The 26185-nt window shown below is 36.3% G+C and overlaps 3 protein-coding genes across 5 annotated transcripts; 1 reads left to right on the forward strand and 2 right to left on the reverse strand.

Moving 5' to 3' along the window:
• Positions 1-713: 713 nt before the first annotated feature.
• On the reverse strand, positions 714-6995 carry LOC113497285 (tetraspanin-13). 2 transcript variants are annotated; one of them, XM_026876770.1, is made up of 7 exons: positions 6639-6995; positions 6311-6478; positions 5670-5768; positions 4840-4962; positions 4334-4465; positions 3584-3691; positions 2267-2351 (listed from the first exon to the last, which is right to left on the reverse strand). In XM_026876770.1, exons 1-6 carry the CDS (start codon positions 6696-6698, stop codon positions 3617-3619), a joined length of 657 nt encoding a protein of 218 aa, XP_026732571.1. In that variant the 5' UTR covers positions 6699-6995; the 3' UTR covers positions 2267-2351; positions 3584-3616. The 2 variants fall into 2 exon arrangements, with proteins under 2 accessions (XP_026732570.1, XP_026732571.1); XM_026876769.1 differs by lacking the exon at positions 3584-3691 and having other exon boundaries at positions 714-2351; positions 6639-6990.
• A 276-nt stretch (positions 6996-7271) lies between these two features.
• On the reverse strand, positions 7272-8758 carry LOC113497284 (transmembrane protein 177-like). Its single transcript, XM_026876768.1, has 4 exons — positions 8452-8758; positions 8216-8352; positions 8005-8096; positions 7272-7925 (listed from the first exon to the last, which is right to left on the reverse strand). Exons 1-4 carry the CDS (start codon positions 8607-8609, stop codon positions 7353-7355), a joined length of 960 nt encoding a protein of 319 aa, XP_026732569.1. The 5' UTR covers positions 8610-8758; the 3' UTR covers positions 7272-7352.
• Positions 8759-9737: 979 nt separating this feature from the next.
• LOC113497132 lies at positions 9738-25936 on the forward strand. 2 transcript variants are annotated; one of them, XM_026876522.1, is made up of 22 exons: positions 9738-10010; positions 11007-11801; positions 12152-12306; positions 12397-12516; positions 12619-12762; positions 12968-13028; positions 13247-14406; positions 15316-15507; positions 16086-16241; positions 16779-16931; positions 17549-17730; positions 18161-18320; positions 18982-19111; positions 19341-19421; positions 19661-19795; positions 20377-20551; positions 20952-21101; positions 21431-21567; positions 21954-22175; positions 22649-22725; positions 23505-23642; positions 24326-25936. In XM_026876522.1, exons 2-22 carry the CDS (start codon positions 11147-11149, stop codon positions 24530-24532), a joined length of 4590 nt encoding a protein of 1529 aa, XP_026732323.1. In that variant the 5' UTR covers positions 9738-10010; positions 11007-11146; the 3' UTR covers positions 24533-25936. The 2 variants fall into 2 exon arrangements, with proteins under 2 accessions (XP_026732323.1, XP_026732324.1); XM_026876523.1 differs by having other exon boundaries at positions 11004-11801; positions 24326-24532.
• The last annotated feature ends 249 nt before the right edge of the window (positions 25937-26185 follow it).

Genomic DNA, 26185 nt, shown 5'->3' on the forward strand with positions numbered 1-26185 from the left:
AATTTCTAAGCAGCATTAAATAAATCAACAAAGTGGTTTCTTAGGTTTACGCGAATGTTAGACATTGAAATGAAACTACTTTTACGGATTATATCGGGAACAAAAATCTAAAATTAAAACCGCGATAAAATCCGTAAAAGTAGTTTCATTTCAAAATCAACAAAGGGCAAAAAAATATGGTCATAGACGCAAAATACAACTTAATTTAAATTATCGTTCCATATTTCATAGAGCTGTGTGATATAAATTGGGAACATATAGAGTGAAAATCTCCCTCATAGTCAACGTATTAAAATGTAGTTGTGGTTTTAGTCGTCGCGGGCTCATATGATGGTCGCTTAGGGCAGGCATTGGTGTGATCCATGAATGCTTGTGAATCTGGATGTACTTGTGCTTGTGACGGTGACTTGAATAGTGTAATTTCTTAATGAGTCTTTGAGATAAAAACCGAGTCTTACACATGTTCCCTGCGATTAGATTGGTGCTAAGTTCGCGTTGCAAACGTTGCGTAAATGCGGTAGTTTGTCTCTAGCTTAGTATACACCTATATCTTTTAGCTTTGCTCTGATCTGAGCCAAATGTTTTTTGCAATTACATTGAGCTCCAGACACAAGTTAAACTATCTAACTATTAGTTAAATTATGTAAATATAAACAACAGTAGGCAGGGAGAGACGCGTCATTGAATTAAATGTACACAAATAAAATACAAACTCATGCTTGCACACTTTAATTCTGAATAATTTGATAAATATTATTACACTGACAATACACAAGAGGAAATTCAATGTGGTAAAATTATATAAGTACGTAATGTACCTATAAGTAAGTATAATTCTTGAATAGTAAACAATTCAAAGATATTGTTACAAGGTAGCGAACAATTATTCTACTTAATATAAAAAATCAAATAAAATGATCTATCAAAATATTTCCGTCGAAATTGATATAAAAAATAAATCAGACTGGGAACTGAACTGGTGATATTCAATAAAATTAATGATAAAAAAATATCTAATTAAAGCTTAATTGAGTTTAAACAAAAGCAGGTCACAAAACTTATTGAAGTTGGAATTAAAACAGGGCGTACAGTTCTGGCTTCGAAATTCACGATAGCACTTAAAAACTATCTATTATCATATTCAGTTCGTAAAAGCCCAATTTCAGCTTCACACGTTAATTGGTATAAATTGAAAGCAAGATTATGCTAAATTATTAGACTACTGACTAGTAGACGAAATGTACCTATAACTTAAGTTTTACTACTAGAGCTATATACCAGCATGGCATTGTTTTAAGAGAAACAAATGCAAAACAATGAGATCACCCACGACCTCACAATGACAATGTTCCTAAGCCTCATTGATTGTGAACAACTGTTATAATTAGCATCCAAAATTGAAGTCTTTCTAAAACTATATATTTCATCTCTCCAATTCATAAATCGTACTCGTGAAAATATTAAGCCGTATTTATTACTAATAGTATTATTAAAATTTATTTGTAGTATTTAGAATTCATCCAATTGATATGAAACTTACTGCCCTCAGACGTAATATAAATTCACCAAACGAATGACGTTAAGTCACTAGTAATTTTATAAGAATAAAGATTTTGTTGGGCTGAATATAATGAATGAACAACGTGTTTACTGAGTAATAACATTAGCAGACCAAGTCGCAACACACACACAGGGCTACCTAACAAAATACACAAGTTATATACTGCGACTATATGAAACATATCTTAGTACAGAATTGGTACAGAACCATAATTTCAAAACACATAGATTATTATACTAAAACTAACTACAGTAACAGTTATACGAAAATTACAAACATTCAACCACATCTTTTTCAGGAATATCTACTGTCGAAGAAGTTCTATAACAGTTATTTGCACATCATATCAATCACTACACATATAATTCGCCGTAAAATTTCAGTTTTAAGGAAGTAAACTAATTTTGGAAGATGTCTTTTACACAGTCGGGCAACATTGATATTCTAAACACCCTTCACATCTATAATTAAAATTTAGTTAACATGAATAAAAGATGGCATTTGAATTTGGCTTAACATTACCAGAAGTTGTTGCGGGTGCTATGTAGAATAGATTTTCACGGGTGTTTAAAACTTACTCTGTAGTCAGTTTGTAGTTGGAAATGTACACAAGGGATCGAGTATCGCACCAGGATAAAGTATAGGTAAAGTCAATAAAATCAGTCTGCGGGAATATTAGTTCTACATTAGGTTAGTAAAGGTAGTTCTTCCGGGGGAATATAGCGTGGGGTTCCTTGTAGTTGGGGTCGGGCTGGTTGCGGTACCGTCGGGCGAGCCAAACTGCAAATAACTGTAATATAGAAAAATAATTGTTAGAAACTGTATTGTAAATAGCCAGTATGTAAGTCAACATTGCATAAACAGAACATGCTTGTGCTAAACATGCTAATTTATTATGTAAGCGCGCAAATAAATATAAAACGTGTGCTCTAAAAAACAATAGAATATATAATATTGTTAAAACTGTTCAAGAGTCTATTATTCTCGCTTTTGTTCGAAGGACTACTCAGATACAACCAATAAGCAAAATATGAAAGAAATACTCATCAAATTTAACAATCCATTGATTTTTATATGAACAGGCCTTGAACTTTAGCAATGTTATGCAATTCAAAATTCAATAAACCGTTTAAGTTTTCCATCAGATGAGGGTTTAAAATAGGCAATACATTTACGACGAACAAATAACCGGTAACAGTTTTATTATTGTAAATATAATTGGTAGAAGGGGTACACACATTCCGTGTTAATAAATAATTTAGGAATTTGGTGTAATAAACATCTAGGGTTATTGAAAGACTGACACGATCATGCATTGCATGCTCTGACATTACAACATTACAACTGGGAGCCTATATAATAACATTAGTAACACACCATTCATTTGGTAAAATATTTTTTATCTAAATAATTTATGTATAATCCAATATTGATGATTCATTAGACAAAACGAGAACTTGAACTCGTTTTTAAATCAACTGCGTCAAAACATTTTACTTATAAAGCAACCTGTTTATTATAATTATATTTTTTGTGGGATTGTCGGCGAAAGTGAAAGCTGTCTGTCTGTGTAACAGATGGCGAGTTAACCAAGCTTGCCAGATGCCCCGATAACCTTTAAAGGTCAACAAGGCATCTGGGAAGCGGTAGCTAAAAATGTTTCGGCTTCCGAATGTTGAACTTGAACGAACTTCTCTAAATATGTTAATCTATGCCTAGTACCTGCCTAGCATTGCTAGTCGACTACTGCAACAACTTACTAACTACGGTGCATGTAATTAAGTAGGCTTTTGATTTGTAGGTAACCTAACATGTGTTAAGTGTTAAGACAAGAATATGGTCTGCAATAATGACCTAACGACTAATGACTTATAACGTAAGGTTTATTCATGTCAAAGGGCTAACGAGTTAGGGTAGATTTTTAAAAGCGCTAACCTAATGAAAACATAAACATGAAAAGCGGCATGCGCACATGGATAACATTATACATGGCATGCAATCCAAAGCAAAACACCAATCCACCTCAAGTGATTAAAATCCACATCGTCAGATCATTCACAGAAATGCACTGGGGTTAGCTCGCGGATCCTTTTGATTACGGTATCTTACTGTCAACCACACACCCAGAAACTGCAAATTAATTGTCCGATTGTTAGTCACAAATGCAAGAAGAAAGAAATGGTATTATTATGTAGAACTTCATCACCACGTCATGTTAGTGACAAATAATTAGCTGCTTCTTATGTGGAAATCTGAAACCCTTAAATGTAGAATACAAATGTTACAAAGATGTGATCAGATTAAGAATAATTGAACACATGCTGCTCCTGATGGTGAGTATCTGATCTACATGCAATAAAAGGTACAGAAAAAATACTAAAAAGTATGTGTCTCGTGTTAATGTGATTTCTGGTTCAATTGTAGAAATTATCCCAAAACCTTAATTAAATTATAAGTTAAATAGTTGTGTTACAAATTGTATGATCTATTACATGCACAAAAATCCTTCATATTAATTTAAATGGTTTTTCTTTTCGTTAGTGTTACACGAAACAAAAATGATATTTACGTATGTACACGATAAGTTCATTCACAAATACGTCTTGATAAGATTAAAGCATTATGTTTGAGCGTGTCACCGCATATTAGAAAACTGTCCGTATGTTATTCTGATAACGTAGCTGGTATATCAAAATCATAATCTACGTAGATAGTTTTATTGATCGAGCGAAAAATGATATTTAAATATGTAAATTACATTTAATATATTACCTCAGTGAAGCTGAAAAACAGTCCAATGCCACCACACAGTTTGAATGCATAGTCAATGGTCTCCTTCAGTTTCCCCATACACGGCTCGCATTGACATCCAACTGGGTTAAACACATTCTGACAGCAAATTTTCTGGAATATAAAGTAGTCACTTTACAAATGCGGCCCCTTCTGATTGGATAACAAATAGAGAGGGTCTATGATTTGCAAATTACAAAAAAAAAAGAATGAATAAATAAGGTAGTGCATTACATATGGCAGGGTAGATGACAAAGACAAGTGCTAATTTTATATTATTAGTATCTATCATATTTTACTTCTGTTAAGATCAGTCACAGGAGCACAGCCACTATGTTTCACAGTATTTTTTGAGTTTATATAAAGAATATGACACTAATTAATTGACACTATCGGTTGACTCATCAAAATTGGTGAAGATCTTGAAATTTCCCCATGTGATGTCACAATGTCTACCTTGTTATAATATTACAATTATTAGGGCTTACATCAACAATCTGGCATGATGGATGCTCAGCTGTGCCATTTTCTGGTGCTCTGCTTTGGAAGCCACAGCACTGGAATCTTTCCTGAACTCTTTCCTTAACATCCATGTTGACTTTGTTCCATCCCTAGGTAAGCAAAAGAAAATATTGAAGATTATCACCAAGGGTCCTGTTTGATGTTTTTTTTTAATTATTTAAATCATGGTTCATTTTTATAAAACTTATGTAGGTACTTTTGGGGTAAAGAAATTGTAATAGACATAATGTTTATTAAATGCTGTTATCTACCTGGAAAATAATTATATTTTTAACTGACTTCAAAAAGAAAAGGTTCTCAGTTTCACCTGTTAGTATGTATGTATGTTTTTTTGTTAATATCATTCAATCAACTTATTGTGTGTACACCATCCGATTGATAATTAATTTATGTGACGGCATTGAAGCTTTTCAATCATTTAATTGTATCAAAATGAAGTAATATTCCACAAGGCTTTTGTCATGATCCTATTTTATTTTAAATATGTATGTGGAAACTGTAGATAATGTATGAGGCTTATTTGCACAGACATAATGTACTGATAAACTATTTACATTTAACTAAGCTACAATGATAAGATAATCATTTTCCATATAACAAAACAAATACATTGAACTGTGGAGATTTAACCAAATAGATAATATATTTTACATATTTTAATGAAACAAAGAAAATAAGGTTCCATTCACATAGACCACAATAGACTTATAACATACAAATATTCTCACTGTTATTTATACTAACTATAAGTTATTATTATAACAGGTTATTAAAATAATATAAATATGTGACTCACCTGGCGAGCCAACATTTCCTGCTGGTCAGAATTAACTGTGAGACAGGCACATGCCACAGAGAACTGAACTAAGAAGAGTAGGAACAAAATCACCATGTACTGTATTAGAGTTAAGGATTCATAAAGTTTACTATAAATGAAGTTAATTGCCATTTTAAGAACAATTTGTTGCATTTTAACATAAATCATAAGTTGCATTTGTATTAACTTCTTTTATTAAAACAACCCGAATCAAAAATATTTTAGTAAATTTAGCTTTCCAGAAGTTTCTTTAAATCAAAGTGTCCCTAGCCTGTTATGTTTATTACTTTTTTTTATGTCACTTGACATTTAAAATGTTTTGTATCATAAATCATTTAATACATTATAGAACAAAAGAGCTTTAACTATAACAATTACATTGTGTAACAATGCATATTAAAAAACCTTGATGTGCAGAACATTTCAAAGTACTTTCTAACTTAGCCTACAAAAAGTATTACATCTTGACATTCTCACAAGTTAAATAGATAAGATATTTATCTAAAATCTTTGCTCTGTGAAGCTTGTGTAAATGTAGACTATCATTTTAATTTACAAGGAAATCAGTACGATTTATTACCTGAATACCATGATTAATGTTTGCTTTTTTAAAAGGATACAAAGAAGAGCATAACCTGGTGATGTTTCACAGCCCCAACCAATCCTAGCAACGAAATCAATATAAGGAATACCCCACATGCTAGGATACCTCCCACTATCGGAAGGTTGGTGACCAGAGAAGACGCCCGTCCATAAACCGCCACAGATATCAGGATACTGGCCACTACCTAAGAAAATGAACACAATTACATTAGCTTAAATATGGGATGCCATAATAATAATATATAATGCCATAATAAATAAATTAATTAAGACATAAAAATATCAAGTATGTAACCGTATGTTACACATCATATTCAAAAACTATTCACTCGATATTTAACTTACCACGTATAGGATATTTAGCGCGATTAGCGCATTCTTAGAACAAGTGAATCCTCCGCACATTTTGTTTAGAGATATTTCTCAAAAGAGATCACAATTTCATTTATACGCAGTTATATTTTCAGAACTCAAGTAAACTCCCAATACTTTTTCCTATGAACTTAGGAACGTAACATTAATAAATGAAGCCAATTTCAGAGTTTTAAGACATTCAAAAATATATAAAAATAATAAAACACAACGCAATGATCACAATTTTGTCACTATTCTGTTTTAATAAATCAATGAAATAAAGAGCTAACACAACTCGCTCATTGACAAATTGGCGAAATACTCTCTGTTATCCAGTCAAACTAGTCAAAGGGAAAGAATAGTGACAGTTTTGACCTTTTGCCTGACAGTAGCAACTCGACGAAATATTGCCATAATAAATTATTGCCAAAATCGATTTTTCATGACAAATAGCTGTAGTGAATAGAGGTTGATAAAAGGGAAATAAAAAAGATCAAAAACATTTCAGGGTATGATGACTGAAATCACAAATGAGAGATTTTTAAATCTATTTATTGATTTATCTATTGTGAAATAATACGAACAGTGAGGTTATACATACGTAAATAAAACAGTCTTAAAACATTTAACATTTATTATATACTATTTACTATTTTGGACATTTAACACTAAAACAAATTATAAATACATTTACAACTCAGCGACTTATTCTGCGATTTCAGGATCAGTTAAACCTTGTAATTCTTTCAATTTATTTTCAAAGAACTGTTTCCTATGAATTAACGCAATTCGGGGTTGCCTGATTCCAAAATTTTCGTTCCCTAGTTTACTATACTTCTTTTCCCCTTCACTCCCCATTAATTCTCTGAGAGCTTGGTTTCTCTGTAATATTTTTTCATAAAATATTTTTCCATACTCAACATATTCAGGACCTAACTCACACAATCGCTTATCAGTGTCGGATTCATAATGAACTTCAGTCATATCTTTCATGAGAAAATAGACACCAGTTGAAAACATGCCAATTATTGAGTACAAGACCCCTCTAGCAAGAGGTGGTGCCATATATAAGTTCAATCTCTTGTTGAGGTATAAGGAAGCATTGTAAGCAAAAAATAAGCATGCAAATGGATATGCTGATTCATAAATAACTTTGTTGTTTTGTGTCATCATTATTTCTCTACAAATTGCAAACTCCTGTACTTTCTCTGGAAGTATTAGAGCATCAGCCAATTTTTTTCCTGTTTCTGATGTCCAGTCAACTGGTTTTTGATTTACCTATAAATATACATAATTCATTGTATAAAATTACATATGAATATTGTTTTTTATCAAATATTCATAAAATAATACTTGCCATGATATTATCTTTCTCCAAATCTTCCAAGGATTTGTAGGTAAAATTAACAGGTATACCAACAGCTACCCCAAATTTTGAATTAATACTACCTGAAAGTAAAGTTTTATTTAATAGTACAGTTAAAATATTTAAGATTGTATTCAGTATTAGTGCTTTACTCTCATTATTATTTCTGAAATTCGATCTTAATTAACTAAGGTCTACTTACCCGCATGAAACAAGTCATATCCAAAAACACTGAATGGAGCAATTAATTTTCTTTGAATATCTGGCAGCTTAAGGATATCAAGACATTTGGAGTATCTATCACGAAGTTCCTGGGATAATTGTGCTGGTTGCCCCTCACTACAATTTACATAATAATTAAGTATTAAAGTAATAAGTATTTGAGGCAAATTGATGACTGCCATAAATTAACATTTACAATGTTACTATGTTACTCACTTGTAATAATGCACATACTCTTTGTACTTTTCTAAAAAGAATGTATGTGGTCCAAATTTTGCCAGTGTACATGCTAGACCGGTGCCTGTTATTAAAGCAAAAGAAAACTGTCGGCCCTTATCAGTTAAAAACCAAGATACTGGTCTGCGCGTTGTCATTTTTGGTAGTTGATGTCAAATTATACTTATTGTTACATATAATTCTTTGTTTCTTATATCGAACTGGATACTAATTTAGTAAAGAAAGACATTAGAGAGAAGACAGGTTATGTTTTCTTTTCTGACACTTGACACGGATTGTCAGTGAAAAAGTGAGTCATGTTTTTTTGGCAAATACCCGCATCTGTTCATTTATTTATTTATTTGTAACTATTAAATACAGGAAATATAAAACTTATGTTAGTACATTGGTCCACAAAACTGTTTTGAACAGTTTGACTGTGGACTCCGGTTGAGTGTGAGTCTCATATAGTAACGCAAAAATGCTAGTAGGTACAATATAATCTAAGTAATTAGGTTTGTATAATATATATAGGTATTTATGTAATTATATTATCTAATAGGTAGTTTTTTAATAACTTTTTAAATTCATCAGTGTAGCTCTAAGTTCAATTCAAACAATTGTAACCACCTAACGTTAGAATCAAATCAAAATCATTTATTGGAACACAAATTAGTTATTAAAAAACTGTACTCTATTTAAAAAACGTTACCTTTTACTGAAATTATATTACATAGACATTCAAATAACACTAATATCATAATACCGAAGAGTTCGACTGTTTGTTTGAACGCGCTAAACTACTGTTCCGATTTCAGAAATTATTTCAATTTGAAAAAGCCCCTTCATTGAGGAAAGCTCTAAGTAGTGTTCCATAATAGCATATGAAGCGATGTTCTTTGAACTGTTGCTATTTGACCGTTTAACTTTAGAGCCTACCTTATCATAACTCAGAAGTAAAATAATTATTCTCCCGATTTACCCTTCAAAAAAGTTATTAACAATAAATACCAATACAGAGTCAACAGACACAATATTAATGTAGTTATCGTTTATATTTTAGTATTATTTAAACTAGTCGACAAAAATTAAACAAATTATTCTTGCCTTTAAATTGGAATCATCCAATCCATATTTAATTTTCATGTATCCATAAAAATAAAAAAGCGCTCTTCCTCCCTCCCATTATCCAATTATTTATTTGCTCTACCCGACAGGGTTCATAATTGTTTCTGTTTCTTATACATTATTTTATTTTATAGATTGCGTAAGTATTTGATTTATAAATATAAAAGCATTGATTTTGACATCTGTAGTGAACCTACATCGACACTGGCGCCAACGGGTGATCACAAAAACCGTGGTCCTCTCCGTAAATCATCGATTTCTTCCTCGGTCAAATGTCACGCTGTAGATGTGAAGTGTCACTGTCAATTCGGTGTTAGCGGCTCTAGATGCATTATAGTGTTATATTTACATTTTAAAATATACATTTGAACTCTGAGTCTTTTATGCCTTTATGGTGTGATTTGTGGCTGTCGTATGGGGAATGGATTTGGGTAAGATTTTTGGATAGAAAAATCCTTTTTTTTGAGTATTTTCATTGTTTAGGTAGTGTTTGGGAGCATCTAGTTAGTTTTTTGTCATAGTTACTCATAAAAGGTACGCCTATATTGTTTTTATGGCGCGAACATTAGGCACCCATGTTAGTGGATGATCGGTGTCGGGGCCGCCCACAGACTCTGAAAACTCTCAAACATACCGTTTACCCTACCTTTACAAACTAACCCTAAACCCTCCCAATCAGATCGTATCATTCAAGATCAAGACATTTTGGTACACACACACGGTTTATCCGTTTCCTTGTCATCCTTCGAGGAAGTAGAACCGCAACGCCTTCAAAATCGAAATGAAGCTGAGGTTTTCTAGACACATCGAAATATGAAAAAGCCTCGTCTTCTCGTCTAGGAAAATTGCCCTGTCATGAGGGACAGGGCAATTTTCGGTTATTTTAATTTTATGCGGATTGGTGTTGTTAAAAGTGTTCCAGTAGATTGGTCTGACTTAAGATAAGAAGGATGACAAAATAGTCAAGGAGGGAAAGTAAATGGATTTATATTTTTATTGTTGTCTTAAAATTTGAGTCATACTCCTCCTGAGTGACCATTTACTTGCTTATACTCTTTGTCCAGTTATATACTTTTCTTACTTTTCATGTTTACTTTTGGATGTTGCAAATATAACCACACCAAATCCATGCCTTTCTTCAGCTAGATTGCTGAATTTATGTTCATGTTTCTTATTTTTATAAGTTAGCTATATCCTTTCAGTCACTGTCTTCTGCAATTTAAATGTGTACTATTTGTTACTCCGCAAACCAATTAGGTAAACTACAAATATAAGGTTTTTTATTTAAATTTCACACTTTAATGGATAGCATCAGGAAACCCGCTTACCTAGTGAATGTGCACATTAACATGTACGGCATTCTAATGTGTATGTATGTAAGTATTAGAGTTAATTAACTAATTTTTAATTTGGTTTTGTTTCAGTAGAAATTTGCAGAATTTGGTTTGTAAGCAGCCAGTGCAATATCTAAATTGTGTGCGATCATTACACGAAACTGGCAGAAAATGACATAGATCAATAATATTGAAGATATATAAAAACAGACTGTGTGAATAAAGTTATAATAATGGCTTCGGTTGTTGAAGAAATATGTAATTTACAAATACACTTAATTGACGCTGGGTGGGCTGAAGCTATCTATGAAGCAGATTTTCTTGAGTTTGGTGATTTACCAACAGAATTTGAAAACAATCTTGAAAATTTTGACTTGCAAGAGAATTTCTTAGCCACAATAAAGTCTATTGATCGTTGGCTAAGACCAGGAGTGGAAACTGACGAAGAGAGGTCTTGGATAACATTGTCACAGTTAATTCCATACAAAAAATTAGTAGCTTTGTTAGCATATTACATCAATTATGGATGTAAAAATGTTCAAAACTCTGATCTTATGACTTATGCGCTGCTGGCGTCACGCGTTTACTATAAATTGTTGTCAATTCCTGGGTACAAAGGATACCACATTTACCACTCACAACTATTTGCTAACTCTCTGGCATGTCTTGGCCTTCCGAGAGTAATGAGTGAGCAGGAAAGTTTTTTCAATGCCAGAGAACTAACTAGAGAAGTTAACGCAGTGATTAAAGAATTACGCTTTTTTGTTGTTGACCTGCGAACTACAGTGCAAATCCTAAAGCTTACACCAAATGATTTGAATTTCGAGGATATTTTATCTAGTTTGGTTGAAGTCACTGGTGGAGGGGTTGCCAACAGGTTGAATGTCGGTATGTAAGCTTTATTCCTATCTATTATATTTATGTGATAAAATGAAAATCGTATTCAATATTTTCGGAAATCTGTCTGACGGGCTAATCAGATTATTATTATTAGATTTAGTCAAATACACAATTTTGGCCATTGGAAACGGAAACCTAAAAAGGACAATTGAACTCTTAAGATAATTTCCTGAATATATTCAGGTTAGAAAAATAGTTATGAGATAGTAGAAAATTATGACACTCAGGAAAAACTAGGAACACATGAAATAATGTATGCAACTTTTAAACCACACTATAAATATAGTGCACATGAAAAATAAAACTAACCATAATTGAGTACATGCTTATGTTTTCAGATAAAATCGACTTAGGGTACATAACGGGTGTTGTTTATACAATAATAGATATTCTAATATGCGATCCCTATGGTCGGCCTAACGCAAGAGCTATCCAATTTCTTTTCAAATGTCTTCTGCCGAAGCTTATCGTTACATCTACAGATCATCGGCAAGTAAGTAAAAACAAAACATTAAAATTTATAATTTTAAGTACTGATATTAGAAACGAAGTGTGTACATTTAATGTATTATTGTATTTTTAGAGTGTTGTGCAGGCATCATATGTGACTTATTCTGGCGTGCTAGTCAGCAAGTTTGGAAAGGCGGCATTGGAGAGTTATTTAATTCTTTTGGAGCATCTTTGTTTCAGCATAGATCATTTGGTGAGTAACTTAGGTTATTATATTAGTATCTTAGAACTTGGCACACTTATTGACCTAATTCTCAAAAACTTTTATTCATCAAGGTTTTCTCTTTGTTATTAGGAACGTGCTGAAATTCGGCAAAGCCGTGTATCACTTGTGGTTGGTCTGATGAGTCTTCTACCCTCCAAGGCTTATGGCAAGTTTGTTAACTGGCTAATACACCTGTCGGCCAGTGCTAAAATACTACATCGTCATATTGCCATCGTATGTATCACACCTTTTTAAATCAACTAGTAATGCTGCAGTATTAGGTTTTTGACCCATAAATGCATTGTTTGGATTACATGCCAAAGTTACACTTGATGGTTATACCTAATTTACTGTCTTACACAACATATCAGCTCTTTTGTGTCAGATTTATTTTATTGTTTACGTGATAACCATGTTACTAATCCACGTCTTTTTCTAGGAATTGCTGTGTAAATTATTGCAAAACGCACCCCAGGAGCCGGATAATGGAGAAGCTGAAAGTAATTACAAGCTTTTTATAATTATTTCTTGGTTTCTTAAGACGTGAAAATCGGTTTAAATACAGTATCACACAATAAAAATCAATACAATGATCACTTTTTAATTTACAATGAAATGCATTTTAACAATTTATTTTTTCTTGAACTAATTTTTGTAAGAGCCTTCATAAATAAGAATAAAATCTTGCTTATATTATACTTGGCCCCTTTTCCTTTAGATGAAGTAAATGATGAGCGCGCTGAACCACAAGCAGGCACTAGCAGCCAGACTGATCTTCAACCACAACCAGGCACCAGTCAGCAGCCTGACTTTCAACCACAACCAGGCACCAGCCAGCAGCCTGACTTCCAACCACAACCAGGCACCAGCCGACAGCCTAATCATGAACCACAACCAGGCACCAGCCTGCAAACAGATTTTCAACCACAACCAAGCACCAGCCGGCAGCCTGACCTCGAACCACAACCAAGCACCAGCTGGGCGCCTGACTTTGAACCACAACCAGGCACCAGCCGGCAACAAAACTTTGTTCCACAACCAAGCACCAGCCGGCAGCCTGACCTCGAACCACAACCAAGCACGAGCTGGGCACCTGACTTTGAACCACAACCAGGCACCAGCCGGCAACAAAACTTTGTTCCACAACCAAGCACCAGCCGGCAGCCTGACCTCGAACCACAACCAAGCACGAGCTGGGCGCCTGACTTTGAACCACAACCAGGCACCAGCCGGCAACAAAACTTTGTTCCACAACCAAGCACCAGCCGGCAGCCTGACCTCGAACCACAACCAAGCACGAGCTGGGCGCCTGACTTTGAACCACAACCAGGCACCAGCCGGCAACAAAACTTTGTTCCACAACCAAGCACCAGCCGGCAGCCTAACCTCGAACCACAACCAAGCACCAGCTGGGCGCTTGACTTTGAACCACAACCAGGCACCAGCCGGCAACAAAACTTTGTTCCACAACCAAGCACCAGCCGGCAGCCTAACCTCGAACCAGAACCAAGCACCAGCTGGGCGCTTGACTTTGAACCACAACCAGGCACCAGCCGGCAACCAGATTTGCTGCCACAACCAAGCACCAGCCGGCAGCCTAACCTCGAACCACAAACAAGCACCAGCTTTGCCTTTGACTTTGAACCACAACCAGGTACCAGCCGGCAACCTGATATTGTGCCTCAACCAGGCACTAGCAGGCAGCCTGACTTTCAACCACAAGCAGGCACTAGCCAGCAACCCGAAACGGGGCCACAACCAGAAACCAGTTTGAGACCTTATATTCAACCGCCTCCCAGCTCTCACCTTGTACTGGAACGACCTTACACAGTGACCATGGACGATGATAGTAGTCAAGATAGTCAAATCCCGGCTGAGGTGAGCAAATATACTACTTTGTAAGATTGAGAAGTACTAAAAGTGGCAGGCACTAAAACACTTAACTTAGTTTCATGTGAACTATGATGTATAAATTCAGTATACATATTAGTTACAAAACATATTAGAATTTCCACATAATTGTTTTTTTTAGGGTTCCGTACGTCTGAATACAAAAACGGAACCCTTATAGGATCACTCGTGTGTCTGTCCGTCCGTCGCTTACAGTCAATTATCTCCGAATCTATTAGACCGATTAAGTTGAAATTTGGTACACATATCAATTCCTGTGACCCAAACACAGAAGTCATTTTTGGGGGGGAAGGGGAAAATTAAAAAAAAAATCTGAAAGCTGCATCGTGTGGCATATCAAATGAAAGGTCTTGAGAAGATCTTAAATGTATTTTTTTGTAAAAAAAAATATAAAAAATAAAAAAATAAATAGTTTCCAAGTTATTCAAGAAAATAGACGAAAATTGACCATTCCCCCCCCTTATCTCCGAAACTACTGAACCTAAAAGTTTGAAAAAAATACAAAAATTAGTTTTCTCCTTATAGATTATAGGAAAACCTATAAAAAGTCCATAATATTAAAATAACATGGTAAATCTCTCAATATTGTGCGTACCAACTTACATTTGCAGGTGGAATGGGTGGGAGAACATATTTTTCAACTCAAAAAGCATGATAGGTAGCATCGTACGGAACCCTCTTCACGCGAGTTCAACTCGCACCCCTTTTTTTATTCAAATAAAAGTATAACAAACGAGGAATTTTCACTTAAAATTATGCCACTATTTAATGTTTTATTTCGATCAAGAAGGTCATACCACCAATTGATCAGTTAACATATTTCGATTCAACGTAGGAAGTCCATAACGAAGTTTCGAAAATTTTTTATTTGTCTAGATTGAACTAGGGAGAGAAGAGGAGATAGTAGATCTACTGCGTCAGCGTCGCCATACAGTCCCACACGCTCAGATACTGCGCGCCATGTACGACCGCGCAGAGGACGTGTCGGGCACAATACGTACGCGGGCACTGGCTATACTTACGGAGTGTCTTGAAAACCACAGCCCACACATGATCAAAGCTGTAAAGGTACGCTCACATGATATCGTCAATGTTTTTAATTATGCTAACTTACCTATATGTATACTATCCATCCATCCAAGTAAAATAATAATTTCATGTATTGGTTTTCTCACGCTTATTTATTCCGGGTACGGCAGCAAATTTTTTAAAACCTGCGACCTAAATCATAAACTGACACGACCGCACTTTAATTATGAATTCTCCTTACGAAATTTATTACTGTAAAGTTAACAAACGTGTGACAAAAAAAAAATACTGCTAAAAGGATCGCGTTCTTGATGTCAATTGTATCCTCCCCGTCCTAACGGCGTGTCGTAAAAAATAAAATCAGAAAAAAATCGGCTTACAGCGCAGTATACCTATATACTATAGCTGTTAAGCGCTCTCTACACTCGCGGCGCGAAAGGCCGCGAAACGCGTGTGTAGAAGGATTCGCGCGTTTAGGTTCACGCTTCGCGCCGTTCCTCGTTCGTTGCCGGTTCCACGGCGTGAATTCACGTCAAGAATCGCGAGCAAGTGTAGAGCGCGCTTTATGGCGTAGAGGAGTAAGCTGCTTAGTGATTGGGCATGAATCGTGCGTGCAGGAGTTGCGCGGGCCGGGCCCGGTGTCGGCGCTGCTGGTGGCGGGCGCGCGCGGCGTGGGCGACGAGCGCGCGGCCGTGCGGCGAGCCGGCGCCGGCTATCTGCAGCGACTGCTGGCGCACCCCGCCTCGCCGCCGCCCTGCTGCACCGACCTCACCGTAACTATACCTATTTTTTTGTTGAGGCGGGGCAATCCTCATGGACACCCACTCCCTCGGGGAAGGAAATGTGTCAGAGTTTTACCGACTAAACATGAACCACCGCCACGTCATCTGTGTTTTTGTGCCGGGGTTTGACAATGCCGCCCAGTAGTGGTCGGTAGGTCACTTTCTCGTGTTGGGTAAAGAGCGTCGACCTCCTCGCCTTATATTGAGACCACATCCATATCAGAGTTTTATCCGAGAGAAGTGGTTTTATACGCCAAGTCCACCTTAACAACATTTGCGGCAACGACTATTACAATACATGCTATATAAATGAACAGAAATATAAATTGCTTGTGCACACGAGTCGTCTTCAATGGACAACAAGGAAATTAAAATTATTGTACTTTTGGAAAAGCAAAGCTCTGCGCCGTGGTGGGCGCTATGGCGCTTCCACAACTGCAACAGTCTTACTTTAAGGTGTGACGGTATGCCCGCCGATGTTGTTGAAAACTGACATGTCACCTTATGTTATTCTTTTCTCATTTTTAGCTCTTGGCAAAGCTGTGTCGGGACGCAAGCATTATAGTCCGAACAGCTGCTATTACAGCTATGAACGACCTTGTAGTGGCAAAATCAAGCGACATTGTGGTCGACATGTTTCTGAAGGCCTGCATGCCTCAACTTTCCGATCCTGAAACCAAGGTAATATTTCATAAGGGTGAACAAGGTATCCCTTGATACCTTGACCTTGAGACGGGCCTGTTGGTCTAGTGGTTAGTGACAATGACTGCTATACCGGAGGTCGTGGGTTCGATTCCCGCCCAGGACAAATGTTGTGTGATGAGCATGATCATTTGTTCTGGTGTCTGGGTGTAATTTATCTATAATATGTATGTATTTAGAAATATTTAAGTAAGTTTATCAGTTGTCTGGTTACCATAACACAAGCTCTGCTTAGCTTGGGATCAGATAACCGTGTGTGAGTTGTCCCAGGATATATATATATATCCCTTTCAGAAAAATATAATCAAAATATATGAAGAGTTCAATACTGAAACTAGTCAAAATATGGGGTTTATGCTCTTCCTGCTACTCAGATCGCTGCATATTCGCGGGCTAGTAAGGTGCCATACATAGCGTTGCCCTAAGTTAGGGTCTAAGCAGATGTTATATATAGCGGAGCAACACGCAAAGAGCAAATAGACTGGGCAACTATGTATACCATGGTTACAGTGCATATTCTAATGTTCAGCATTTGGCTAATGTTATGTGCCCTTATATTTGTAGTTCATTGTATATGAATGATCTTCTTGATACAGGTCCAACATCAAGTTGCGTTGATCATGCAGCACCTGATAATGGATCGCTTAAAGAAATTCGATGGCCCTGGAAAGGAAGATCCACTGCCTTGGACTATCCTCGCGGGCGTAGCTCGGAACAACATGAGGCGGCACCTGCAGAAGGCCTGCACATTAATCAAAAATGTTAATAATGGCTTCAAGTAAGATTTTATTCAATATACATTGTATATTTTCTTATTCCAAGCTGAGTTGTCTTTCTAGCATGTGTTCAAAAACTTTGTCATTCAAACAGATTCCTTCAGTCTGCTTGTTTATTTATGCATGATATTCAATCGATGTTGCCATGTCTTGGCTCATAATTACTATTCAAATTAGATAATAAAATGGCATGGTATCGGTCTCCATGATAAATTAATTATTTTGAACTGACAAATAACTCCTGTTAGAAGGACTTTAACTTTGGCATTTGCAGACTTAAATTTCACTCACAATAACATCTAAATATATTTGTGGATTACAAATGATTGTTGACATAACAACAACATTTTTTTTTTGCCTGTAATTACCCATTATTGAACACCACTAATTCTCATTAAATTTTCTTCCATATAATGTACATTTAACTTTCAGTTACCGTACAGTGGATACGCTGAGCACGCATTTGGGAACTTTGGACGACCAACGAGACCTCCAGTGTCTGGTTTTACTGTCTTGCGTAGCTCGGTACATCGAGTACTCAAATATAGCTTTCGTACTCGACTATTATTATGGACTGGCTGAGAATGAAGAGGTAATTTATCTTTTTTGGCGATCTTACATTTTTTATGAAAGTTATTTGAAGTTTCCAAATTTTAGCAAACATATTGTACTATAATGCCTGTGGACCAAGTCGAGTACTTTGTGTGGTTGAAACTTTTAATCTAACATTAGTTGAAGCCAGATTTGTCTCATTTCAATTTCAGAACTATGATATTTTACTATTTATGATCCGTCATGTATTTTAATGAATAATATTGGATACGTATTTTTTGTCTTGTCCCGCGAACATTTATGTACATTGGTCAAATTACAGTAAATAGAACTTACGCGTGAAGTTTCCTCTGTGTACAAATTAAACGAAGTCATCACAAGCCCCCTTTACTAAACTTCAAAGCAATTTATCTTTGTAATATTTCACTGCTCAGATAAATACAAAAATACGTGACTAATATTTTTTATTGTCCTTCTGAAAGACAAATTATTTTTATTTTTTATACCGAGTCATCAATTTCTACGATTGTCTCATGTTTAATGCATGCTATTCGTGACCAAAAAGCTAAAACGTGCATAAGGCACAGAGCGGTATTCATAAGTTCATTTATCGAAGGACATACGGGAGCGTTAGTTAAACCTTTATTGATCAGTACGGTTTTTCCCCCATGGGGGCACTAACCCCCTACTATTGTTTTAAGGGCCGTGAAGCTCGCCTGATGCCTTTAATCCTGGAGGTGATCTCCGTGTGGTCGCCATACCTGCTGCCGCTGGAGCGCTCCACGCTACGGAATCATCTCGTACGCCGGCTCGCAAATGCAAAGAACGACGGTATTTTTTTTATAATAGCTGCTGTTTATAGTCGACTTATTTACAAATATTACTAGCCTTACTTCGACATTTTCGCACCTTATTACATTCGCGTATAGTTTTCTATTATCAATACTTCCAAAACAGTTTTATACCGTTTTAGCTACTAAATGAGGAATTCCCAAAATGTGGTACTGCATTTAATTAGTTAAATACTTTACAACAAATGTCTTATTTTTCTGTTATATAGGATGTCGAATAATGTGCGCGTCGCTAGCAACGCAATTAGACTCCAGTAACGTTCTCTGGGCTGCAGAACTGATGCAATTGTGTAAGTACCTTTTATAAGATTCCCTTAGCTTTTTTCATTCCTATATAACTAAAATTTACGTACGAATTCATACTACTAAGGCCCCGCCCCAAGGGCTTCAAAACGCCACAACATCCGGTCCTCGGACTTCTGCAAAGGAATATGACAAGTCAAATTTATTATGATTTTCTTTTCTTACATGCCGCATGTCCAAGTCCTGTTTACTGTAATTTATCCTAACAATCTGTTGTTGTGTACAGCGGAACGTCGTGCAGTGACTACGTTGGACTTGGAGGAAGCGATCCGCGCCGCCGACCTGTCCCTGTTGGCCCCCATGCCGCCTTCGAACGCACTGCTCGACATGTTCCTTACAATGCTAGCTGAACCACCCGCTGGTAAATAGCTCGTCTTTGTTTTTTGTTCTCTTTGTTTACATAGTTATATACTGATAGTACATTGATGAAAATAAACTAATAATCGTTAAGGTCGAGATTTCAAATTCACACACCATGTTATTAAATCTGGTCAAATTCTGTTTGTGTTTAAATAGTTATTCTTAATAATTTGCAACATTTGCAAGTATTTAACTTGCAAATGTTGCAAACATTCACATTTTGGTGTTAATTTTCGTGATGATGATTTATAGTAAAACGATAGAACAGTTTAGTTACGCGAAATTAATCAAGATCTGATCCGGCTGCGGAGTTGCAAGTCGAACGGAACTGAATTAAATGTTCCGTTGCGTTTATAAATTAAACACGAGGTCACTTATTTTTTTTATTGGGGCTGTAAAGAAAAAAAACAGCAAGCTTAGACGGAGATGGCATTTGATAATTTTTACAATAACAATTATTTTAGCTAAATGCCGCGATAAGTAAAAAGATGGGTTTTGGAAGGGTTTTGGCTCGTCGGTTGTATTGGAATATTGCTTAAAATATTAGTGAATGCAAATACATAGACATGGTACCCCTCCCAGGGTGGGACGAGCAGAAGCTGGGCAGCGCGGTGGCGGGCGCGGGGCGGCTGTGCCTGCGCTCGCGCGCGGCGGCGGCGCGCGTGGCGCCGGCGCTGGGCGCGCTGCTGGGGCGCGCCGCCGCCGCGCTGCCCGCGCGCGTCAACGCCGTGCTCGCGCTCGCCGACATCTGCACACGGTACGCACGCTCTACACTCCCCGTATCAGAGCTCCACGAGGATTTCGCTCACTTACTCAAATAGAAAGCCAACTCAAAACTGGTTTGTTTCTCGATTGAAAGCGGGTCCTATCTTTCCTTTTTCATCCTCTTGGACACCAGCCTCCTTTAATGTCTCTCGCTGTCAATGCTCAGCAATTCATTACGTACCGACCGTGGGACACCGTCGACCAATAGATGCCGACGGCTTCCTTTCACGCATTGGAAGCCGACGTTTAAATTTCGGGGACCTCCCCACTTGGTACTGAAACAAAATCCCCTGCAAAATATGTTTGACCCCGGCCTACCTGGGCCTCTAAGTAACATTTTTCTACATTTAGTACGACAGATTCCTTCTCACCAATAACTATGTATGCTTTAGATACACGTGCATAGTGGACCCTCTGCTAGAATCGGTGTGCCGCTGCCTCTCAACGAACACACCGTCGCTACTGCGCATAACAGCCGCACGCACAATGACACGGCTTTTACTCGGCGGATTTCTTCGACTACGCACCCCGCTATACTACAGGTCTGTCGACGTACTCTATGTTACCATCAATGTGAAATTTGTTAACTTTAAAAAATCAACTTGATTAGATAAAGTTTGTAACATACAAGAGAACGAATCACATTTAAGTCAATAGATTAACAAATGATAAAAACAATTCTGCTTCAGTAATCTTTAGCAAAATAGACCTAAGTTCTGAGTGATTATATACAATTAATAAATTATCGTATATATGATTATATACGATTATTTATTAGACAAGTTAATTTCGTTCAATTCTACTCTTTTCTCCCTTTTAACTACTAATAAAGGTTCATAAATCTGTACGTTTATAACTCTGTATTGTATAGGTACTGCGCGCTACTGGCCGACGCAGATCACGACGTGCGCGAGCCGGCTGAGTACTACGTCACCAGCTGTCTCACCACAGATGCCATATATCACCACTTTGTTGACTGTGTTGTACATTATAACACCGAACATCCAGGTAACACTACTTATCGTGGACTCTTTACTATACATTTTTTTTTTGTATAAAAGTCAATTCCTGTAATTATGTAGTGAGCAATAAAGAAATTATAATTCCCAATAAATAATAACTTAGCCCACAACATGCTTGATTTGTAAAGTCTCAGTTGTTTCCAAAAAAAAATCCGTACTGGTCTGTGTAAGATTAAACATTGATTAATAGAGAGAGCCCGAGTGGACCATTGGGGTCCAAAAGGAAATGCAATTAATAACAAACCATATTGACATAATCTGATTTTTAATCCTCAAAACAAGTAAATGTAATTTATTTTTAGAAATCAAAAATCTTTTTATTCTTATTATTAAAGAAAATAAAAACACTGACCAAAACTTTAAATCCCCCAGACTATAAAATAGAACACGACGCCCGCCAACAGATCTACGACGTGATGCTACAAAGGATGTCTTTAGTACAGAAGTTGAACCTTCAATGTCGGCTGGCCCGCGATATCATAGAACAGGCGGCCGAAATGAATGACGAGGGCTACGAAGAGCTGCCAACATCCATGGATTCCGCTTTACTGGATACTATCACAATGCTCATTGGACCAAGGATGAAACTGCCAAGTAAATGTTTTTGTAACACAACGAAACTAGCTTTTTTTATATGGCACCATAGCCATGCACGGCTAGCCGTGTGGTTGAGGTCACCACGCCAAACCCACAGTGCGCGTCATGTCGCGGGTTCAATACCCGAGTAGGACAAGCTTTGTGTGATCGACGAATGCTTGTTGTAAGTCTGGGTGTCTTTGTGCATGTGATTCGTATATGTGTGAAACCCCCGGACACAAGGATTAAATTCCTTGCTACGGGAGTCGTTTTTTTTTTAAAGAAAAAAGTCGTTTAGAATACATGTATTAAAAGGCGTGATACCAGCACGCTCAAAATTAAGCGCTCGAGTTAGACCAATGTCTTTGTGGAGGTGAGACGCTGCTACTCGAATTAAAGTGTGCCATCTCGCTTCAATAATAGCAGCCTCGTTAAAAATAGATATGGCATGCTGATTATTTGATAATTCCTAATTAGTAACTCTTTTCCAGAAAAACCCCAACCCAATGCTGACGGTGCTGATATCGAAGAGCTACAAGAACGTGTGAAAAATAACATCGTCTCTCATGTAAGTACAACTTATAATTCTACTGTGACTCCTTCACTACTTCACATACCCGAAAGGCCCGAAACTTTCTTAGACGCTTAAACTTTTAGTAGCTTTTTATTTCAATCACCCTATTGATAATATACTAATGTCTAATCACAATCCGCTAGTGTTTCTAGACCTCTATCAACCAATCGCGCAGGACATATTATCATGCACAAGTATGTTGCAAACACTAGTGCAATTCTCCATATATTCTCATAGCCTAAAATTCTCCCAGCCAACATAATATCAGGCCACAATTTACGTGCCTTCCAAAGCACGGAAGCTGTACTCATTTCTAAGAGGTAAACAACGTTAGAAAAGTCGGAACGTCCTTGGGAATACTTTGGATCGAATGACCAGTGATTACTGTTCTACAGTTTTATCAATAAACTATTATCAAAATGTAAAGGAGGTTACTATAGAGTTTATTATCTTATGTTCTTATCTCGATGAACTGTCTGGATTCCCTTATTCATATTTCGCTAAAGTTCATCTTGGCTAATTTGTATTTTTTTTATTTTTAACTGACCTCAAAGGTGGACAACACTCGCGTTGCGGTAGGTGTTCTATTTATATAAATATGATATAATGAGCTCACATAATTTTCCAATTCTCTTTTTTTTTTAATTTACGAAATGATTCATGACTCAAGTCATCATAATATATGCTGCAGCTTCATTATTGGGAACCCATATAACAAGGTTGTCTTTTTTATTTTGGTTTTCATTTTTGTAAGAATAAAACCTTTTTTACAGAAAATGAAGCGCACTGTAGCAGAGATCTTAGTGCCAGCAGTGTTGAAACTGTATTCACGTATGAATGACCGCGGCGGTCAAACCGGCATTTATATTGTGCGGCTCGCTAACGAACTCCTCGTTGAATATCAGCAAGAGGTAAGTTTTAAAATTATTTCGTATGAACAAGTTGAGTATTAGTTAAGTATCCGTTAGCAAAACTTGCGCATATCCGATGCGTAGCTTAGAACTCCAAATGAGTATACATATTTTAAGTTTATACAGGTATCTGCGAAGTTATCGATATTTTCGTCAAATCGTAATAATTTAGTTTTTATGTGATGACTAGCAATGCCGGCGGACTATTTTTGTCCCGGCCCGTTTGTCCCGCGTAATACTTTATACGTTCGGGATGAATAAAAATCTATGATGAAAATTTTATTTTCTATTACTTTACGTATTGTTTTTATTATTGTTAATGTTTTATCCACTTTTATTAAAAAAAGTAAGGAATAAGTCTTTTTGAACACCCCCTACTTTAGTATCGTCCTTGCTTCGGCAGGGCTCAAATTTTTTATGGCAATAGGATTCAATTTGACACTATACGTATTTTCCTAAGCATTTCGCCATTTGGAAATTCATTGTATTGACCGTGAGTGTTCCGCACCTTACAAAATCTGGAATTCCCTTCATAGCAGAAAACGAAGTGTCATTTTAATCGAATTTACATTAATTTATCGGCCATTGTAAATTGCAGAATCGGGGGCCTGTTGATCTGTAACATTCAAGTTTAAACCAAAAGATAATAACGAGCATATCAAACTTTTTATTTTTCATTCTAGATTGAAGAGTCTATCGAAAACGACGAAGAACTGATAAAGCGGGTCCGCGACTACCAGAGGAATATTGGTTTGGAACCAACGTTCGGTAACGTACGCAACCTGGTGACGTCATCGGCGCCGCCGGACCCCGAGACCCCGCACGGGCCGCGCCGCCGCCCGCGCCCCGCGCACAGCGCCACGCCCCGCAAGCGCGCGCTAAGGATATAAACACGCTGTAGTACTCACTACTTTACTGACCGGTTCACTAAACCGCGGATAATTTTGAATTTTAGGATGTGTGTGTGTCTAGTGTTGGGTAGCCCAGCATATAAATTTTCTTTTCTCTACATCTCCCGTCCTGTTGTTCAAATACTTGGTGATATGAGGCGACTAACACTTGTGCTCAGCTGATTTGTTGGCTAATACACAACTCAAGATAATAACTACGTTGGTTGTTTGGTACATATCAATTATATCTAGTTTCTGACATTTTGTATTCGCTGTGCATTCCTGTTGTCGCATGACTTATCAATATCAATATGTCAAGTTTCGCCACTAATAATTGAGCTACAGAATTCACGGCATTATAAATATTTAAGGTTAATTTTAATTACTTTTAGCCGGTACATATTTATGTGTCTTTACGCTAGAACAGCTTATCAGACAGGCAGCTGAAGCTAGGTTGGTAGGTGTAACAGTTGCCGAATCTCATTGTCATGTACTATGTGGATATCGGGCAACGCCCAGTTCTTGCAAGAACAAGACTTCCGACTTTATATGTAGGCAAGATATTAAAAATCTAGGATGAAATGAAAATACACGATATCCAGATTAGCCAAAGAGAAATGTGCAATAGTACCACACGGCTTGATTAATCAAATCATGTGAGAGAAAATTAAAAGGCTATAGCTTAAGGAAAATTATAAGTATTACCATTGGGTATTGCAGTAAGTTAAGTATAAGAAATAAGGTTTAAAAGTAGGTTACATAAATGGTGTAATGAGTAATCATAAAATCTACTTTATATGTAATCAATACCGAGACTTACATCCTGGAGTGATTAGTGCATCAATGCACAGAAAGCAGGGATAGTTATAGGGAAATATGAATAGATCTAATATAATATATTGGAAAAAATATGTAATATTTCTAAATAATCATGAATCATGATATTATATGCATGTCTTTTCATTGCATATACTTATATATCTTAAAGCACAGGTTTGCAATTATTTCTTAAACCTGCTGGATACAATATGACAGGCTATACAATAAGCCTTTAATAATAAGGGTAGCACGCCACTGATTCGATTCTCGAATAATTTGTAAGACGCGAACACGTCCTTTGAGCGTATACTGTCGAATATTCTGTAATAGTATTGTTAGTGAATATAATCTACCATTTAATAAATGTGTAATCTGTCTAGCATTTCGATGTACAATTTTATTTTGTTAAATCTTATATTAATATATAAAAAATACTGTTAATAACAGATTATACTTCATAAATTTTGAAAAAGTTATATAAAACATAGCATTCGCTTAGTTTAGTATTAGAAATGATAATCTATAGCAAGTTTCATATCAAGCATGTAAAACGAAACATTTAGAATTAAATTCGAATATATTGAATCGGTCTCTATTATTAATACATCCTTGCTTGTATTTAATTATATATTATATTTATATTAGAATCTCGTATGTGCAGCTCAGCTTTGACGACTTAACAGAAGAAAAATATCCCTCAAGATTCATGACAACCGTATGAAAACCGGTTCAGTAGTTTCTGATTTTATTAGAGTAACAGGAGAAAAGAAGGACTTATCTATTTATATTACGTAATAAATACTTTAAGTTTAATAACAGCAAAGTAAGAAATAA

Source organism: Trichoplusia ni, chromosome 9 (genome assembly GCF_003590095.1).
Source record: "Trichoplusia ni isolate ovarian cell line Hi5 chromosome 9, tn1, whole genome shotgun sequence".
Taxonomy (NCBI): domain Eukaryota; kingdom Metazoa; phylum Arthropoda; class Insecta; order Lepidoptera; family Noctuidae; genus Trichoplusia; species Trichoplusia ni.

Excerpts from the sequence above, each read along its gene's own strand:
- LOC113497285 (XM_026876769.1), bottom strand. The coding sequence starts at position 6,698 with ATGTGCGGAGGATTCACTTGTTCTAAGAATGCGCTAATCGCGCTAAAT. Across the intron at positions 6,479-6,638 it reads CGCTAAATATCCTATACGTG|GTAGTGGCCAGTATCCTGAT; the intron begins GTAAGTTAAATA and ends TCATTTTCTTAG. Across the intron at positions 4,963-5,669 it reads AGGAAATGTTGGCTCGCCAG|GGATGGAACAAAGTCAACAT; the intron begins GTGAGTCACATA and ends TTGCTTACCTAG.
- LOC113497284 (XM_026876768.1), bottom strand. The coding sequence starts at position 8,609 with ATGACAACGCGCAGACCAGTATCTTGGTTTTTAACTGATAAGGGCCGA. Across the intron at positions 8,353-8,451 it reads GAGTATGTGCATTATTACAA|TGAGGGGCAACCAGCACAAT; the intron begins GTGAGTAACATA and ends TGTAAATTGTAG. Across the intron at positions 8,097-8,215 it reads ATATGACTTGTTTCATGCGG|GTAGTATTAATTCAAAATTT; the intron begins GTAAGTAGACCT and ends CTTTACTTTCAG.
- LOC113497132 (XM_026876522.1), top strand. The coding sequence starts at position 11,147 with ATGGCTTCGGTTGTTGAAGAAATATGTAATTTACAAATACACTTAATT. Across the intron at positions 16,932-17,548 it reads TTTCCGATCCTGAAACCAAG|GTCCAACATCAAGTTGCGTT; the intron begins GTAATATTTCAT and ends TTCTTGATACAG. Across the intron at positions 23,643-24,325 it reads TCGTTGAATATCAGCAAGAG|ATTGAAGAGTCTATCGAAAA; the intron begins GTAAGTTTTAAA and ends TTTTCATTCTAG.